This window comes from Felis catus, chromosome B3, assembly GCF_018350175.1.
Source record: "Felis catus isolate Fca126 chromosome B3, F.catus_Fca126_mat1.0, whole genome shotgun sequence".
Lineage (NCBI taxonomy): Eukaryota > Metazoa > Chordata > Mammalia > Carnivora > Felidae > Felis > Felis catus.
Window position 1 is genome coordinate 70,220,014 of NC_058373.1, and position 18,071 is coordinate 70,238,084.

Here is an 18,071-nt window from a genome sequence, read left to right on the forward strand (position 1 = left end):
TTCCCTTTGGGATTTTGGCTGAGGGATGGGCGAGGGAGATGGCTCTGGAGAGTGCCTTTGTTCCCTGCCAAGCTGAGCTCTGTCCCCTGGGGGCTCAGCAACTCTCCCTCCCTTTGTCCCTCAGCCTTTCCGCTTTCCGAGCAGAGCTGTTAACTTATGACCTCCCAGATGCTAAGACACGCTTGCTATGGGAACACACTCTGTCCGGCCCCTCTGCTTTTGCAAGCCAGACTCGGGGACTCTGCTTGGATGGCTGGCTGCCCCTCCATCCCCGCTCCCTCCCACCAGTCCCTGGAGCACGCACTGCCTCGCCGCCCTTCCTACCCTCTTCTGTGGGCCTCTAGTCTGCGCTTGGCTCCGGAGACTCCATTCTGCTAATATCTGGCGGTTTTCTGGGTTATTTAGGCAAGTGTAGGTGGAATCTAAGTGATCAGCAGGACGCGCTGAGCCCAGCGTCCTCCTATGCCGCCATCTTCCTAGTCTAACATGATATTTTAAAAACACCTATTGCCTGTACTAAAGATTTCTTCTTAAAACCAGATTTAATGAAAGCTTAAATATGTTTTAAAATAATAATTTTTGGTAAATTCTTTATTTATTGTTTTGTTTTTGCCCTTTTAGGTATCACCAGGTAAAGCCAATGTTTGAAACAAATTACTCTGAAGTGTCTCAATTTGTGTTGCTGGGACTTTCTACCTATAGACCAGTGCAGCATTTTCTCCTTGCTTTCTCTGCAGTGTTTTATGTAACAATTGTTCTGGGAAACCTTTTGGTTGTGTTTGCAGTGACTTTTGACCCATACTTACATTCCCCCATGTACTTCCTTTTAGCCAATCTCTCATTTATTGATTTGTGCCTTTCTACCTTAACAGTTCCTAAGATGATTCATAACCTATACTCTGGGTACAAAACCATATCCTTTCAGGGCTGTGTCATCCAGATATTTGCCCTTCATGTCCTGGGTGGATCCGAGATGGTCCTGCTCATCGCCATGGCCTTGGACAGATATGTGGCCATATGCAAGCCCCTCCACTACCTGATTATCATGAGCCCACAGATGTGCATTTTGCTTCTGGCCGGTGCTTGGGTTATTGGCCTCATTCATGCAGTGGTCCAGGTAGCTTTTGTTGTCCATTTGCCTTTTTGCGGTCCTAATGAGATAGATAGCTTTTACTGTGACCTTCCTTGGTTTATCAAACTTGCCTGCACTGACACCTATAGAATGGAATTCATGGTTACTGCCAACAGTGGGTTCATTTCCATGGGCACCTTCTTCTTATTGCTCATCTCCTATATCTTCATCCTGGTCACTGTATGGAAACGTTCCTCAGGTGGTTTGTCTAAAGCCTTTTCTACTCTGTCAGCTCACATCACTGTGGTGGTTTTGTTCTTTGGACCGTGCATCTTTATTTACATGTGGCCATTTCCCACAGTGCCAGTGGATAAGTTTCTTGCCATTTTGGACTTTATGATCACACCCATTCTGAACCCCATTATCTACACGTTGAGGAACAAGGACATGAAGATGGCAATGAAAAGACTGAGTAGTCAATTCCTGAGTTTGAGAATAATCTCCTAAATAACTCATGGGGAAACAAGTGGTGCCTTCTGCAAGCAATACTGTGTGGATAAGTGTTGAAGGGTTATATACTATCTTAAGACAATTTATTTTTCAGTAGAACAAAAATCTCAGATAGTTTATTCCATGTTAATGGTCAGTGGTGTGATTATATGCATATTTATTTATCTAAGACCATTTTGCCTATTTTAAAATTTTAAAATACTGAAAACCTGCATTTTGTGGGGCTCATGAATTTGAAGTCACCGTGCTGTATTTGCAGAGCAATGGTGTAAACAAAGTTTTCTGTGTTACTGGATTGGAATATATTCTCATGTAGACAGAATGATTGATTCTTACAACTTTTTTTTTTTTTTTGGGGTGAACAAAGCATTTAAGTTGGTTCAGGTGTGCTGCTACTTTTTTCTTTTCTTTGATACTTATGTTAACAGATATACTCCATTACATGAATATAATTTTTGTCATAGATTATATATTGTCTGATATTCACATAAGCAGAAAACAACAAAGTGGGCAAAAAACAACAACAACAAAAACCAGTCAAATAGCTCTTAGTATTTGAGATCATGTTAAGATCTGGTTTCCAAGTGGGCAAAGTTATAACTTCTTCCTCTCAACTCTGCTTTTAACTATTCCCTTTAAATGTGTACTTGTGTTAGAAAGATGTGAATTAAGAAATAACATATATTAAAGAGAATAGAACTAGGATGGGGTTTAGAAAATGTTAAAGACAAGGAACTCCTATGTAGTATTGCCACATATCTTTTATGTAGCATGGATACAATGCAATACTGAATACCACTCCACGCTCAAGCATTAAGCCTGTGCTCTTTAGACTTACAGGCCTGACAGTTCACCACCCCACGAAGCAAAACGATGCCTTTTGAAAATGCTTACGTGTTGAAATTTTATTGTTTCATTTTGTTTTTAAAGTTTATTTATTTGAAAGAGAGAGAAGGAGGAGCAGAGAGGGAGGGAGAGACAGAATCCCAAGCAGGCTCCGCATTGTTAGCACAGAGCCTGATCCTGCAGATAATGAGATCCTGACCTTAGTGGAAATCAAGAGTGGGATGCTTAATTGACTGAGCCACCCAGGCACCCCTGACACTTTATACTGATATTGAGATGGAATTTGCTTCCTTGTGTATTTCATATTGTATTTCTTATTTGTAACCTAGAATTGTGCCTAATGAAATATCTTTCATAATGTCTCCTCCTTTTATGTCTGAAAATAAAAATGGCAATATAATATCTTCTACTGTTAAGATAAACATTCCTTCTGAGGCTACACATCTTAAGTCTTTTTAAGCAAAATTCCTCATTTAGAAATTTTCATGAGGGGTATGTATGTATTTATGAGGCAGCCTCAAATGTCAACTTAATTTTCTGTTAAAATTTATTTCTTTTGGAATCTGGGCATAAGCTGATACTGATTCTAGCCACAAAACAGAGAAAAATTTTATGATAATATTCTATCATAAATGAAATGTCATTAAACCTGTAACACAAGATATATAAGAACATTTGGATCAGAAATTCAAAATCTCTAACTGAAAATGAATAATTTGGAAATAAAAAATAAGAGCCAACTTATACTCAGAACAAAATTTGAGCAAGACAAAATCATTTCAGAAATGAGAAATAAACTACTAGGTACTCAAAAGAGACCAGAATGGCCAAAATTACAATGAAGGATACAGGAAACAAAGATGAAAAGAACCAAGAAAATAAAACCCAGTTAAAGACAAAAGTAAAAAATTTTCAGACAGAAAGTTATATAGAAGTAGGCAAATGATATTCAATGTTTGTATAATTTGAAAACGAGACAATATAATAGAATTAACATTTCATACTGTTATTAATGTGTCAGAAATAAAAGACCGGAATCTGTATAATGAAATACCTTATAGTCATGTTGGGAAATCTGATCCAATATGGTCAATTTCAAGATGTATACTAATAAAATTATTGCTATTTAAAGTATTGTATCTTCTGAGCCTCCTTTCAAAGTAACTGAAGTAACCTAAATAGGACAGAAAATCAGGTTGGCGGCAATGTATAGTTGCCCTTAAGGTATAGTTAGTCCATCCTTCAAATCTATCAGTATTAAAGAAAAATGATGTTAAGAAAGTAACATTTTGTACAATGTTGGATGTATAGCAAAACAACAAAATAGGACAGATTTATTGACAGTCGTTGATAAACAGTGTTCAATCTAAGACAGGTCAAGTGGGAAATACAATAATTGAAAATTAAAATTATCAGAAATATGATCACACTAAGCTAGATGTTTTGGGTCTGTGGATATATATCAGATTTTTTAACCTAATTATAATGAATACACTTTTCAGGTGTACATGTAACATGTAACTGGATACACCAGTGAATGGTTATTTAATGTCTAGTTCCTTCACGAAGGAGTATACTTCCTGAAGACAGGTGAAAGTTTTATGCCAGAACTTGACACAGTATCTGGTGTTTATTGGGTATTTTCAGTAGGTGGTCAGGGATGGAATGAATGAATTCTTAAAAGCAGCTTGTTCCTGGTAATGAAGATTGTTTCCAATTGCCCACATTTGGAAACCAATTGAGATTTTCTTTCAACATTTCTAACATACTGTATTTCAGTTTTTTTTCTTTCATGTGAACATCCATGAATAGAGGAAATTAATTTGTGGTGAGTGAATTTACATTCCTGACCTTTTATAACTTTTGGCCAATGCAACACTTCCTATTTTTCATTTCCTAAAACATGTTCATCACCCAAAATAAACCCCATACCAGTTAGTAGTCAGTCCCAATTCCCTTCTCATCGCATTTCCCGGCAACCATGAAACCACTTTTTGTCTCTATGGATATGACTATTTTGGACATTTCATATAAATGGAATTTTGTGTGTTTGTGTGTGTGTCTGGCTTCTTTCACTGGGCATAATGTTCTGAAGGTTCATCTATATTGTAGCATGTATCAGAATTTCATTCATTTCAATGGCTGAATAATATTCCATTGTATGACCATACCACACTTTGCTTTTCCACTCATATGTTGACAAATATTTGGATTGTCTCTACCTTTGGCTATTGTGAGTACTGTTCTACAAACATTTGTGCTATTTTTTTGTTTGCTTGTTTGAACACCTGTTTTCAATTATTTTGAGTGGAATTGCTGTCATATAGTAACTTTATGTTTAGCATTTTGAAGAACTGTTAAACTTTTCCACAGTGGCTGCACCATTTCACAATCACATCAGCAGTGTATGAACATCCTAATTTCCCCATATCCTCAGCAACACTTGTTATTTTATTTTATTATTTTTTATTATGGCCAATCTAATGCATATGAAGTAGGATCACGTTGTGGTTTTGATTTGCATTCCTCTAGGTGTTGAGCACCTTTTCATGTGGTTCCTGGTTAGCTACTTGTTCATTTTCTTGAGAGAAATGTCATCTCATATCTTTTGTCGTTTGTGTTTTTTTTCCCTTGTGATACATTTATTTCCCAAGCTTCTTTTTTTTTTTAATTTACGTCCAAATTAGTTTTGTCGTTTGTGTTTTTATTATTGAGTTTTAAGAGTTCTTTATATTTAGACCTGTATTAGCTTTCTAGGGCTGTCATAACAAATTAACAGTCTTGGTGGTTTAAAACAGAAATTTGGTCTCTGCAATTTTGGAGGCTAGAAATCTGAAATCAATCTGTTGGCAGGGCTGTGTTTCCTCCAAGGCTCCAGGGAAGAATCCTTCCTTGCCACTTCCAGCTCTGGTTGCTCCAGATGTTCCTTGGCTTGTGACTATAAGAGTTCATCCTCTACCTCCGTCTTCACATGGTCTTATCCTCTGTATTCTTGTCTTTTCCGCTTTGTCTTTTATTAGGACAGTTGTTAATTAGATTTAGAGCCAGCCCAGGTTCTCCAAATTAATGTCATCTCAGGACCCTTATTACATTTGCAAAGACCTTTTTTTTTTCCCCAAGGAAGGTCACATCAACAGTTTCAGGAGTTGTGATATAGCATATAGACCTATCTCTTTGAGGGCCACCACTCCACTGGCTACAAGACCCTCATCAGAGGGTCTTACAACTACATTCTCTCATCTGCAGGTTTTATTTTCACTTTCTTGAGTGGAGTCTTTGACACAAATATTTTTAGCTTGGATGAAGTCCAGTGTACCTATTTTTTCTTTTGTTAATTGTGCTTTGGGTGTCCTTGTAAAGAAACCATCGCCTACAATAAACAAACAGCAAATAATAAATATACTATGAATTTCTAGGATTGTATCATCTGTGGTTTTTGTTTTGTTTTCCATTCATGGCCTGGAGAAGCTGAGATGATAATGAGGAGCGTGGTTTTGAGGTGTGTCAGCAGACAGAAACCACATTATGCAGGGCCTTTAGGTGTTGAAAAACATCACAGTTTGAACTTTATCCTAACAATAAATGGATGGCCTTTGGGAGCTTTCATAGTATGTATGTTTACTTTGTGAAAGACACTGTTAAGTGTTTTATGTAAGTTATGCATTTTATCCTTAACATGGTATGAGAATGTAGTGCTATTGTACAGAAACTGGTTTAGAGAAATTATGCTTCTCAAAACTCCTACACTGACCCCCTTTCATAGGTGTGAGTTTCCAGTGTGTGAGGTCCTCTAAGCTTCTGAGTTTTAATAATGCCAAACTCTCCCCTTTATTCCTCCAGCCCTGAAGCTGGTATTTTTTTTTCCTTCAGCTGCTTTTAAAATGATCCCTTAGTGCTTTAAAAAGTCTATTTTTAGTTCTTCAATACCTAGGTAACCATCTTTAAATGATATTTTTTTTATTAAAAGAACAAGTATGTCTTTTTTTGGTGTGTTCTAATTTTAAATTTGTAACAGAATTGGTCCCAGGAAGCAGCTCCTTAAATATGAGGATTGGGAATTGGCTTGGTCTTGTCCTTGGGAATGAGCACAGCCTGAGATCCTTGCCCGTGGGAAATGGCATGCTAGTGACCCATTACCAGTAGGCAGTGGCATTACAAATAATTGTGTTGATTGTATTGAAGGCTAACTGAAGTAAGTGGCTATTGTACTTGACCATTTTGTTACTAATGATGATTTTAAGGAGTGTGGTGAGTGGTGGATTCTTCTGAATACTTTTAGAAAGAAATGACAAACTCAGATTTTTAAAAGTTGATTTCAGGTTGTAGTCTGAGAACCAGAAAAACATTATGGCAGCTCTTAAATATCTTACTTCTGTACATATAGATATGATCCTGCTGAAGTTGGCCACAAAATTTACTTTTGTAGTTTGCAGAATAACAATATAGTTTGTGAAATTTAGGGCATTACTTAGGAAGAAGTGGAAACATTTAGAATTAAACATGCAGGGGCACCTGGGTGGCTCAGTTGGTTAAGTGTCCAGCTACGACTCGGGTCATGATCTCCTGGTTGGTTCATGAGTTTGAGCCTCCCTTTGGGCTGTCAGCATGGAGCCCTCTTCAGATCCTCTGATCCCCTCTCTCTTTGCCCTTCTCCCACTCATGCTCTCTCTCAAAAATAAATAAACATTAAAAAAAACATGTAGGGGCACCTGGATGGTTCAGTTGGTTAAGCATCTGGCTTCAGCTCGGGTCATGATCTCACGGTTTGTGGGTTCAAGCCCTGCATCAGGCTCTGTGCTACAGTTTGGAGCCTGGAGCCTGCTTGGGAGTCTGTGTCTCCCTCTCTCTCTGCCCCTCCCCCCCGCCCACACTCTGTCTCTCTCTCAAAAATAAACATCAAAAAAATTTAAAAAAAAGTGTAAACATTCTTACAAACTTCCAATTATTTCCCTCTTTTGTTCATTAAAATATGCAACATAAAGCGGTAAAGTGTCCAAAGCTTATTGGAGGCAATCTTAGTGACCAGCCAACTATGTTATTTAAGTAAAATCCATGGTACTATCTTAAAAAAAAAAAAAAAACTACCTCTTACATTTTCTCCTAGTTAACAAGCGTATTTTTAGCAACGCTATAGGATATACAGATGCAAAAGAAGTTTCAGACATGCTGCTTGCTTTACAGTAGCTTAGCAACTTTTTCACCTTTTACTTCTGGCTTTATCCAAGAAGGGTTATTCAATTTTAAGAATCTCTACAAGAGGCATTAGCACATTCTATTAAAGCATGTTTGAAATTCTTAGCTGTAATTCAGAGAATTTTCACAAGAAGTGTCATAATAACTTTGGGAATAGTAAACTTGAAAAAACAGGGAAAGGAGACAAATTGAGATACTCTCTTAGGAGTATTAAAATATAGCAACACATTTTCCATGCTCTTCTGGATTCAATGTTCATCCACTAAGATTTGTTTAAATAATAATTTTTCTAAAACTGTGAGAATCTTATCATTTATGTTTTTTCAAGGAGAGACTTGGACTCAGTGAATTTAATCATTGCCTAAGATACCCACTTGGTGAGGTGTTCAGGAAGAAAGTCCAAGTTCCTTCTGCTAGCTTAAGGTGCTTTCCTTTTCTCTCAGGTTCTGAGTTTTATCTTGTTTCTGTAGTAATTCAGTTTTATATCATTTCTCACCGGATATATATCCGTTTTTACTTCTATCTCTATGTTAAAAGTTGTTTTAAGATAAAATACTCTATCTGATGTGAAAAACTTTATCTTCTTAAATGGAAAAAGCCGCTTGAGTCAAGATAGCTGGAATTTGCTAATATCCAGTAGCCATCAAAGAATGGAGATCTTCCAAAAGCTGACCTGAGAACTTCTCTGTGGTTCTGCATGATGATGATATGTACACCTTTGTCAAAGAGACCATAGAAGCTCCCATAGGAATAGGATGGGAGGAGAAAAACTATATTACCTTCTTTAAAGGTCAGAAGTTAAACAAGCCACACTCAACTCGAAGCAAGTGGGCATGGGTAATGCAGATACATACAGATATTCTAAAAATTACTTTAAGAAGAGAGTTACAGAGAACATGAGATAACTTACTAAACACAAATTTTCTCTAAGACCAGATTGCTATTTCCTCTTCTCTTCTGATTTATGCTTGAGACAACATCCGCAGTTGGGTGGAGACAGTATCTGTAGAAGTACTTTCCCTCAGGCTGACACATATTCACCACTAGAAGGAATCCTTTGGGTGAAATTCTCCTATTCTGTATTCTGGGAAGAACAAGAATCATGAAAATAACTTACATTGGACATCTCTTGGGGACTTCTTTGTCAAGAAAAACTTTTTCATATTCTAGAAATCAGAACAAGGAGACAAGACAAATTACACTTTAAGCAGCTATGCGTTAAACATTAGTGAAGTTTTAAAGTATTTTTCATTTAACATATAAGTACTCAGGACATGTCTTTTGCAATATTAATCTCTAAGTAGATTTATATCATCAAATTCAATTAAGGTTTTACTTCCAGTTGCCAGAGGAGTCATATCCTGACTGGTATGATACATAACCGACATCATAGGTGACCTCATGATGAGAAGCTCTCTGTACCCACCTGCCCAATCTTAAAGTTAATATAGCGGCCTTAAGTGGATTCAGCCATGTATAGAGTCCAGACAGTCTCAACACCACATCACTCTCTCAAGGCTGTATCCTTGGGGCAGCTTCTGGGAGGGAGGAAGGTACGTGGAATGCACATTCCAAGTACAGGGGAGGTGGGGGAAGCCTCCCATTGCCCAGTTCTAACTCATGGATCAACTGGTGGTCATGTCCTCTCGATGACCTCCCCTTCCAATTATCTGATTATATTTTTAAAAATTATTTCCCCTTGCAGCTCTATCAGTTTTTGTTGCATATATTTTAAAACTCTGTAATTTGGGACATAAGTAATTAAAATTGTTACTACCTCCTGATTAATTGATTTCTTTCTTAGTATGAAATAACTTTCTTTATCCCTGGTAATATTCTTTGCCTGAAATATACTTTGATACTAAAATAGCCACTGATGATTTCTTTTGATTTGTGTTCATATGGTAAATATATATCTCATCCTTTTATTTAAAATTTTAAATGGACTTTTTCTTTAAAGTAGTTTAAGATTTACAGCAAGATTGAGTGGGATGTACAGATTTCCCATATACCTCCTGTACTCCCACATACACAACCACCTCCACAGTCAACATTTGATATTACAGTGGAACATTCCTTACAATTAGTAAATCAACACTGACATATCACTATCGCTCAAAGTCCATAGTTTACATTAGGGTTCACTTTTGGTGTTGTACATTCTGTAGGTTTTGAAAAATGTATAATGACATGTATTGACCATTGTAGTATCATACAGAATAGTTTTACCTGCCTGAAATCATCTGTGCTCTGCTTACTTACTTTTCCCTCTTTCCTAACCCCTGGAAACTACAAATTTTACTGATTCCATAGTTTTGCATCTTCCAGAATGGCATATACTTGGAATCATACAAAATATACCCTTTTCACATTGGCTTTTTTCATTTAGTAATATGCATGTAAGTTCTTTGTCTTTTTGTGGCTGGATAGTTTATTTACTTTTAGCACTGAGTAATATATAATTGTCTGGATATAATACAGTTTATATATCCATTCACTGTATGAGGCAGATCTTGGTTGATTCCAAGTTTGGGAAATTTTGAAAAAAACCTCCGTGAACTTCAGTATGCAGGGTTTTGTTCCAATGCATTTGGGTAAATAGCAACCAACACAGCTGGATTGAATTTGGTAAGAGTTTGTTTAGTTTTGTAAGAAGTTGCCAAATTGTCTTCCAAAGTGTCTGTACTGCTTTCCATTCCCAATCAGGATTGGAGTTCCTGTTGCTCCATATGCTTGCCAGTGCTTGATGTTGTCAGTGTAGGTAGTAAGTAAGCCTAATAAGTTTATTGTGGATCTTGTTTTCATTTTTAGTTCTCTAATGATACATTATGCTGAACATCATTCACATGCTTATTCACCATCTGTATATTTCTTTAGTGAGATGTTTGGTCAGGTCTTTTGCTTATTTTTTAATCAAATTGTTTTCTTATTGTTGTGTTTAAAGAAATCTTTGAATATACTGGATAATAGTCCTCTCTCAGATATATCTTTTGCAAATATTTTCTCCAAGTCTGTCTTGTTTTCTCATTCCCTTGACATTGTCTTTGGCAGAGAAATGGTCTAAATTTCCATGCAATCCAGACTGTCAGTTACGTATTTCATGGACTGTGCCCTTGGTGTTGTATCTAAAAGATAATTGCCACATAAAAGGTCATCTAGATTTTGTCCTATGTTATCCTCTAGGAGATTTATTTTTTTGCAATTCACAGATCTGTGATCTATTTTGAGTCAAATTCTGTGAAATGTGTAAGGTCTGTATAGATTCTTTTTTTTTTTTTTTTTTGCATGTTGATGTACAGTTACTCAAGTGTTATTTGTTGAAAAAACTATCTTTGCTCCATTGCATTACCTCTGCTACTTTCAAAGATCTGTTGCCTAAATGTATGTGGGTCTATTTCTGGATTGTATATTTCATTCCACTGATATTTGTCAACACCATATTGTCTTGGTTACTGTAGCTGTATAGTAAGTCCTGAAATTGAGTAGTGTCAGTCCTCTGACTTTGTCCTTCTCCTTTTCTTTACATGTTTAACCTATCTGTCTTTATATTTAAAGTGGGTTTCTATGCTGTAGTATATCATTGAGTCTATATTGATGAAAGATTGGTTTATTGTTTTTTTGTTTGTTTGTTTTTATTTTGTGCTGTTTTTGTCTGGCTTTGGTATCTGGGTAAAACTGCCCACATAGAGTGAGTGGGCATTCCTCCATTTTCTGGAAGAATTTTTGGAGAATTGGTCTTATTTCTTCTTTAAAAATTTGGAGAATTTATCAGTGAAGCCATCAGGGCCTGGAGTTTTCCTTTGAAAAGTTTTAAAATTATGAACAAAATGTCTTTATTTCTTATATGTCTCTTTAGATTTTCTATTCCTTGTTGTGTCTTTTAGGCATTTGTTCATTTCATATAAGTTATGTAATTTGTTGGCATATAGTTTTCCATACTATTCCTTTAAAATAGTTTTTATTTTTTTTAGGGTCCCTAATGGTGTTTCTTCTGTGACCTTGATTGTTTCAAACAGTAGGCCTTGGACATAGATTTTCTGCATTTGTCTCCAAATGAAGTCCCCTCCCTCAGGCGGGGCTTCCAGACCCCTCTTGTTTACAATGTTCACCCTGGGCATCTCTCCATATCATGAGGCCAGAGCCAAGAGGGGAAATGGGAGCCACTAGATATTAAGGCCACAGCATTTGCTTACTTTGTGTCTCTGTGTTATATTTTGGTAATTCTTACAATATTTAAACTTTTGTATATTTGTTAGGGTTATCTGAGATCATTGATCTTTGTTGCTTTCATTGTAATTTTTTGGGGTATATGAACCATACCTATATAAGATGGCAAATTTAATTGGTAAATGTTTGTGTTGACTGCTCCAACAACTGTTCCCCCATCTCTCTCCATCTCCACAGGGCTACCTATTCCCAGAGGCAAACGACATTGATATTAGGCCAGTTAACAATCCTACAGTGGCCTTTAGGTGTCCAAATAAAAAGAAGAGTCACACATCTCACCTCAAATTAAAAGCTAGAAATGATTAAGCTTAATGAGGAAGGCATGTTGAAAACTGAGATAGGCCAAAAACTAGGCCTCTTGTGACAAACAGCCAAGTTGTGAATGCAAAGAAAAAGTTTTTGAAGGAAATTAGAGGTGCTATTCCCAAGAACACATGAAATAGTAAGAATGCAAAACAGCATTTTTGGTGGTAGGCAGAAAGTTTTCATAGTTTTGGATAGAAGATCCAACCAGTCTCAGCATTCCCTTAAGCCAAAGCCTAAGCTAGCACAAGGCCCTAACGCTCTTCAATTCTAGAAAGGCTAAGAGAGGTGAGGAAGCTGCAGGAGAAAAGTTTGAAGTTAGCAGAAGTTGGTTCATGAAGTTTAAAGCAAGAAACTATCTCTAAAACGTAAAAGTGCAAGGTGAAGCTGCGAGTACTGATGTAGAAACTGCAGAAAGTTATCCAGAAGGTCTAGCTAAGACAGCTGATGAAGGTGGCTACACTAAACAACAGAATTTCAATGTAAATGAAACAATCTTATATCTAAAGAAGGTGTCATCTAGGACTTTGACAGCTATAAAGGGAGAGTCAGTGCCTGGCTTCAAAGCTTCACAGACAGGCAGACTTTCTTGTCAGGGGCTAATGCAGTTGGTGACTTTACGTAGAAGCCAGTGCTCAGTTACCATTCTGAAAATCCTAGGGCCCTTAAGAAGTATGCCAAATCTTCTCTGCTTTGCTCTATAATTTCAACAACAAATCCCGGTAACAGCAAATCTGTTTACAACATTATTTACTGAATACTTTAAGCTCACTTTGAGACAGCTCCTTAGAAAAAAAAAAGATTCCTTTCAAAATAATACTATTCATTGACAACGTACCTGGTCACACAAGAGCTCTGGTGGAGATGTACAATGAGAATAATGTTGTTTTCCTGCCTGGCAATGCAACATCCATTCTGTAGCCTGGGGATCAAGGAGTAATTTCAATTTTCAAGTCTTATTATTTAAGAAATACATTTTATAAGGCTATAACTGCCACAGATAGTGATTCCTCTGATGGACTTAGAAGTTGATTGAAAACCTTCTGGAAAGGATTCACCTTTCTAAATGCCATTAAGAACATTTTTGATTCATGAAAAGGTCAATATAGCAACATGAACAAGAGTTTGAGAGAAGTGTTAACTCTCATGGATAAATCTGAGGAGTCCAAGACTTCAGTGGGGGAAGTAACTATAGATAAAGAGCAAAAGAACTAGAATTGTAAGTGGAGCCTGACAGTGTTACTGAATTGCAGCAATCTCACAATAAAACTTTAACATGAAGCTTTGCTTCTTATAGATTACCAAAGAGGATCTATTCTTGGTAAAGATACTGTGAAGATTGTGGAAATGACAACAAAGGATTTAGAATGTTACATAAACTTAATTGATAAAGCAGCAGAGCTGGGGAGGATTGACTTCAATTTCAAAAGTAGTTTTACTGTTGGTAATATGCTATCGAAACGCATTGCATGCTTCAGAGAAATCATTTGTGAAAGGAAAAATCAACCAATGTGGAAAACTTCAGTGTTGCATTTTTTTTTTTTAAGAAATAAAATTGCCTCACCCATCCCAACCATCAGCAACCACCACCCTGGTCAGTCAGCAGCCATCCACATGGAGGCAAGACCCTCCATCAGCACAAAGATTACAACTTGCTGAAAGCTCAGATGCTGGTTAGCAATTTTTAGCAAAAGGTTTTTTTTCTCCTAAGGTATATACATTATTTTCTTTACATATAATGGATGTTATTACACACTGAACAGACTACAGTATATTGTAAACATAACTTTTATAGGCATTGGGAAGCCAAAATATTCATGTGACTCACTTTATTGCAATGTTTGTTTTATTGTGATGGTCTGCAACCATCTCTCAATGTCTCCAAGGTGTGCTTTTATGTGTTCTGTAGTGTATTATTTTTAAATGCAGGAGCTTAAACTTTATTTCTGAATTCAGAGTTTTAGATGGAACTAACACCTGTCAGCTTTCAAGATTCCTCAGTGCTCAAAGACTTCTCCAGTCCCAGTAATTGTTCCCTCCCTGCCTCCCCCAAGCACTCCCAACTATAAACATTATGTTGCTCTTTTATTGACTCCCATTCTTTTCCTCATTCCTCAAATGGTAAGGTCCAGTTTGTTGTTTTCTTTACTTTGACCTAGTCAGTCTTTCCAGAGCTCCCTTTCCTTTCTTTGTTTTCTAGTTCAATGTACAACGAAAAGAAAGTGGGTAATGAATTTTTGCTCTTCCCACTGAGGATAGGAATTGGACAGGGCTGCTGAGCACATCATACAGAAAAGGGAGCCCAGGCTCAGAGAAGTAGAGGTAATTATGGGTGAGGTCACTGGAATTAAGCTGATCCCAGGTGATCTCATTTTGGTTGTTTATGCAGGTTCTAAGAGTAGTTCAGGGCAGGTCTGTATTGTATAGCATAGTGTTATACTTTCTAAACTCTTTGTTCTTTCTAGCTGCACAGGAATGTTTCCAAGATCAGCAATACATCTCCTATAATTTCTTTGTTGGAGCTGGTGTAGTCTAAACAACCACATCAAAATAAAACCCTAAATAAAGCTATCTGTTTAGGTACAATAATGCTTAAATTTTCTTAAATTAGCATGGGTTATTGATAGCTGGCTATAAGTTTTAATAGCTTAATTTAGAAGCAGCCTCACTCTCTTTGAAAAGGCTTATAAAAAAGATAGATTCAGGAAATTTAACTCCATATCAAGAAGAGATGCATGGACCTACATAAATGAATCCTCTTGACTTTATCACTCTTTTGCTTTGTCCTTAATGCCTACATAAAATTCTCAGTGGATCTTTTCCTAACAAGTCGAGTCATAATTAATACTTCTCATCTCTGTGCCCTCATGGTACCTAGTGATATAATTATTTGTATATATATAGAAATATATATCTTTCTTCAACGACTATAAATTTTTAAAATTTATTTATTGTCATGTTAGCTCCTAGCATGCTGCCTGGCAAAAAAATCTTTCCTCAATGACAAATGCAGTCATTTATTGAGATTCTGCTATTTGCCATATTATGTTTTTAGGAAATTCATGTAAATTATCTCTCTTAATTCTCATAGCTCTGAGTTAAATTTTCTTTCTAGCTCATCCAGAATCTCCGACACATCGTTCCAAACCTGAGTGTGCTTTTCACTACTGATTATAACAAACTCAGCTAACATTTGCTATTTTGTGTGAGCTTTAACAGGAAAATGGTTTGACTTTATTATCTTTGCAACATCTCTTCTGCTTACCAGTTCAGAGACAGTTATAGGCAATGTGTTGAGATGGGAAAATTTCTAGATGGCTGCAAATCTTCTGAATTCATAGTTCTTTTAGAAGGAACAGGTTGATAAGATGTATAAACTCCAACCTAGATTTCTGAATATAGTTTCTATTGGTATCAGGTAGTGTGTACTAGAAAATTCTCAGAATCTTCAGTAGGTGATTCTATTTGGAATTCTGTCTGGTGAGAGAATAATGCTTCACAAAAATGTGTTTTGTGATGGTTTCATCTTTTAGAGCAGTAACAGTTTGAAAGGACAGATGAGGTGAGACCACTAGGGAGATTAGGGATATTTTTAGAGCTGGTGGCTTACTTTCTTCTCTTGTCTTCAGGTGGCTATGCAACCATTAAGTTTTAAAAATTTTTTTGGTTGTAAAATAATCAGATTAAGCAAATGTTGTTGCTTCTGGTGCCAGCAAAATGAATGACTATTACTAGCCTTAGTATCTACATGATTCATTTTCATGTAAAACTCTCCCATGAATAGAGATATGAGATGGATGGAATATAAGTCATGTACTTGCATCTTGGCTGTGAATCTGGTTGAGAAATATAGTTTGTTTTTATTTTATTTTATTTCATTTTATTTATTTTATTTTTTAAATGACTTTTTAATGTTTATTTGTTTTTGAGAGAGAGAGAAAGAGAGAAAAAGGCAGAGGATTCAAAAAAGGCTCCACTCTGACAGCAGACAGCCCAATGTGGGGCTCAAACTCACAAACCGTAAGATCATGACCTGAACTAACTGAGCCACCCAGGTGCCCCAGGAAATATATCCTTAAAAAATTCCCTTGTTGGCAAGGCAGTTACACTAATGGGATTACCAAAATGTGAAGGTGTTCAAAGCTTTTAATAGAAGACACAAAACATAGAATTCTCTACATATAAATCATTGGCAATGAACTCGGATATTAATGCAAAAACATGTCACCTCCTTACCCCAGAGAAGATGTGATCGGATTACTTCCCTAGAATTTAAATGTGGTTCAATCCCTGTCTAAGTGTCCTATAGTGGGATAGGAGAGATGGGGAGCAAGTTTTCAGTGTTTGTACTTTGAATCAAACCTCACCAGCAGAGAATAATGAAAATTAAAGAAAGATTGAGGAATTGTTGAAGATTACTTTAAAAAAAGAGACATGGCATTGGAATACAACTTGTGATCCTGGATTGGTCCTGGACCACATACTTTCTTTTCTAAAAGGACATTATTGCCATAATTTGCAATAAATGGAATAAGTTTGATAGATTAGACATCCATATCATATTAATATTCATTTCCAAATTTGAAAATTACATTATTTTAGAAAATACATACTGAAGTAGCTAGAGGTAAAAGAGCATTATGTCTAGAACTTACTCTCAAAATTCAGAAATAAAAGTATATGTGTATACATATAATATACATATATCACATATGTATTATATACATATGAATATATACACATATAATTGTATCTATATACACATATAATTTAATATATGTAAATATTTATCTTATATTTACATAGATTTATATATGCAAATATATTTTTTGTATACCTATACTATATACCTTTATATGTACCTATAAAAGCACTGTTAAATATTATTAATATTACAGCAGAAATGAACTTTACCTATTACCTATAATAGGCAAACTTAAAATTATGTTTGCAAGTTGAAAATATGGATGATACTATGGAAAAAATTAAAACCTCTGTTAGGAGATAAGGATTACAATTTGATTAAATGGAAGGACATATCATGCTCATAAATTGAATGACATAACATAGCAAAGACATTAGTATTGTCCTAAATATATGTATTCTACTGCTAAATACTGTCCTAAATATATGTATTCTTACCTGCTTTTTTTATTAAATTTTTAAATTTAAGTTTATTTATGTTGAGAGAGAGAGAGAGAGAGAGAGAGAGAGAGAGAAAGTATGAGTGGGGGAGAGGCAGAGAGAGGGAGAGGGAGAGAATTCCAAGCAGGCAAAGTCAAGAGTTGGATGCTAAACCTACTGAGCCGCTCATGCCCCAAAATTTAGCTGCACTTTAAATGAGCTTACTGTGAAACCTACATAAAGGTGCATGATTTTCTAAGTGAACTGTGAACAGAATAACAAAACGGGTGAACATATCAACTAGATATTAAACCATATGTCAAGTGAGAGCACCAAAAATAATAAGGTAATGATAAAATAAAAGATGAATAGATGGAACTGAGTAGAAAACTCAAGTCATGTATCTACATGCATACAAATGTTCTGAGATACATATGTGTAAGAGTGTACATATGAGATATACATATACAATGTACATATAAACATATATACACACATACATACATATTTATACACACACACACACACACACACACACACACACACACGTACTTATGTGATGACCAAGCAGAACAGTAAAGAAAGGACAGATTGATTTGTAGTTACTTCTGAGACTAGTGGTTAACTAAGAGGAGAAGAATAAATTTGGGTCCCTACCTTTAAAATACACAAAGGTGGTCTGCCGAAATATTTAACCACAAAAATGTGAAAAATATGATCATAATAGAAGAAAATGTTGAGGAATATCTGTGTGGTTTATGGTTGAGGAAGAATTTCTTATAATCATATCTTTTTT

General features: G+C 35.9%; 2 protein-coding genes across 13 annotated transcripts in view; one reads left to right on the top strand and one right to left on the bottom strand.

The window, feature by feature from the left end:
* LOC109501168 (olfactory receptor 4F21-like) overlaps positions 1-15,589 on the bottom strand; it is an 83,855-nt gene extending 68,266 nt beyond the window's left edge. For 6 of the 12 annotated variants that reach the window (XM_045059605.1, XM_045059608.1, XM_045059598.1 and 3 more), the window contains exons 1-2: positions 15,417-15,589; positions 8,739-8,787 (exon numbers count right to left, since the gene is read on the bottom strand). The gene's annotated coding sequence lies outside the window, so the exon portion shown is untranslated. Of the gene's footprint in view, positions 1-8,531; positions 8,706-8,738; positions 8,788-12,989; positions 13,074-15,416 lie in introns of all 12 variants that reach the window. The other 6 variants (XM_045059601.1, XM_045059595.1, XM_045059599.1 and 3 more) reach the window with 3 other exon arrangements.
* On the top strand, positions 641-1,953 carry LOC111560844 (olfactory receptor 4F6-like). The gene has a single exon (XM_023255544.2). It carries the CDS (start codon positions 641-643, stop codon positions 1,577-1,579), a length of 939 nt encoding a protein of 312 aa, XP_023111312.2. The 3' UTR covers positions 1,580-1,953.
* Positions 15,590-18,071: the final 2,482 nt, after the last annotated feature.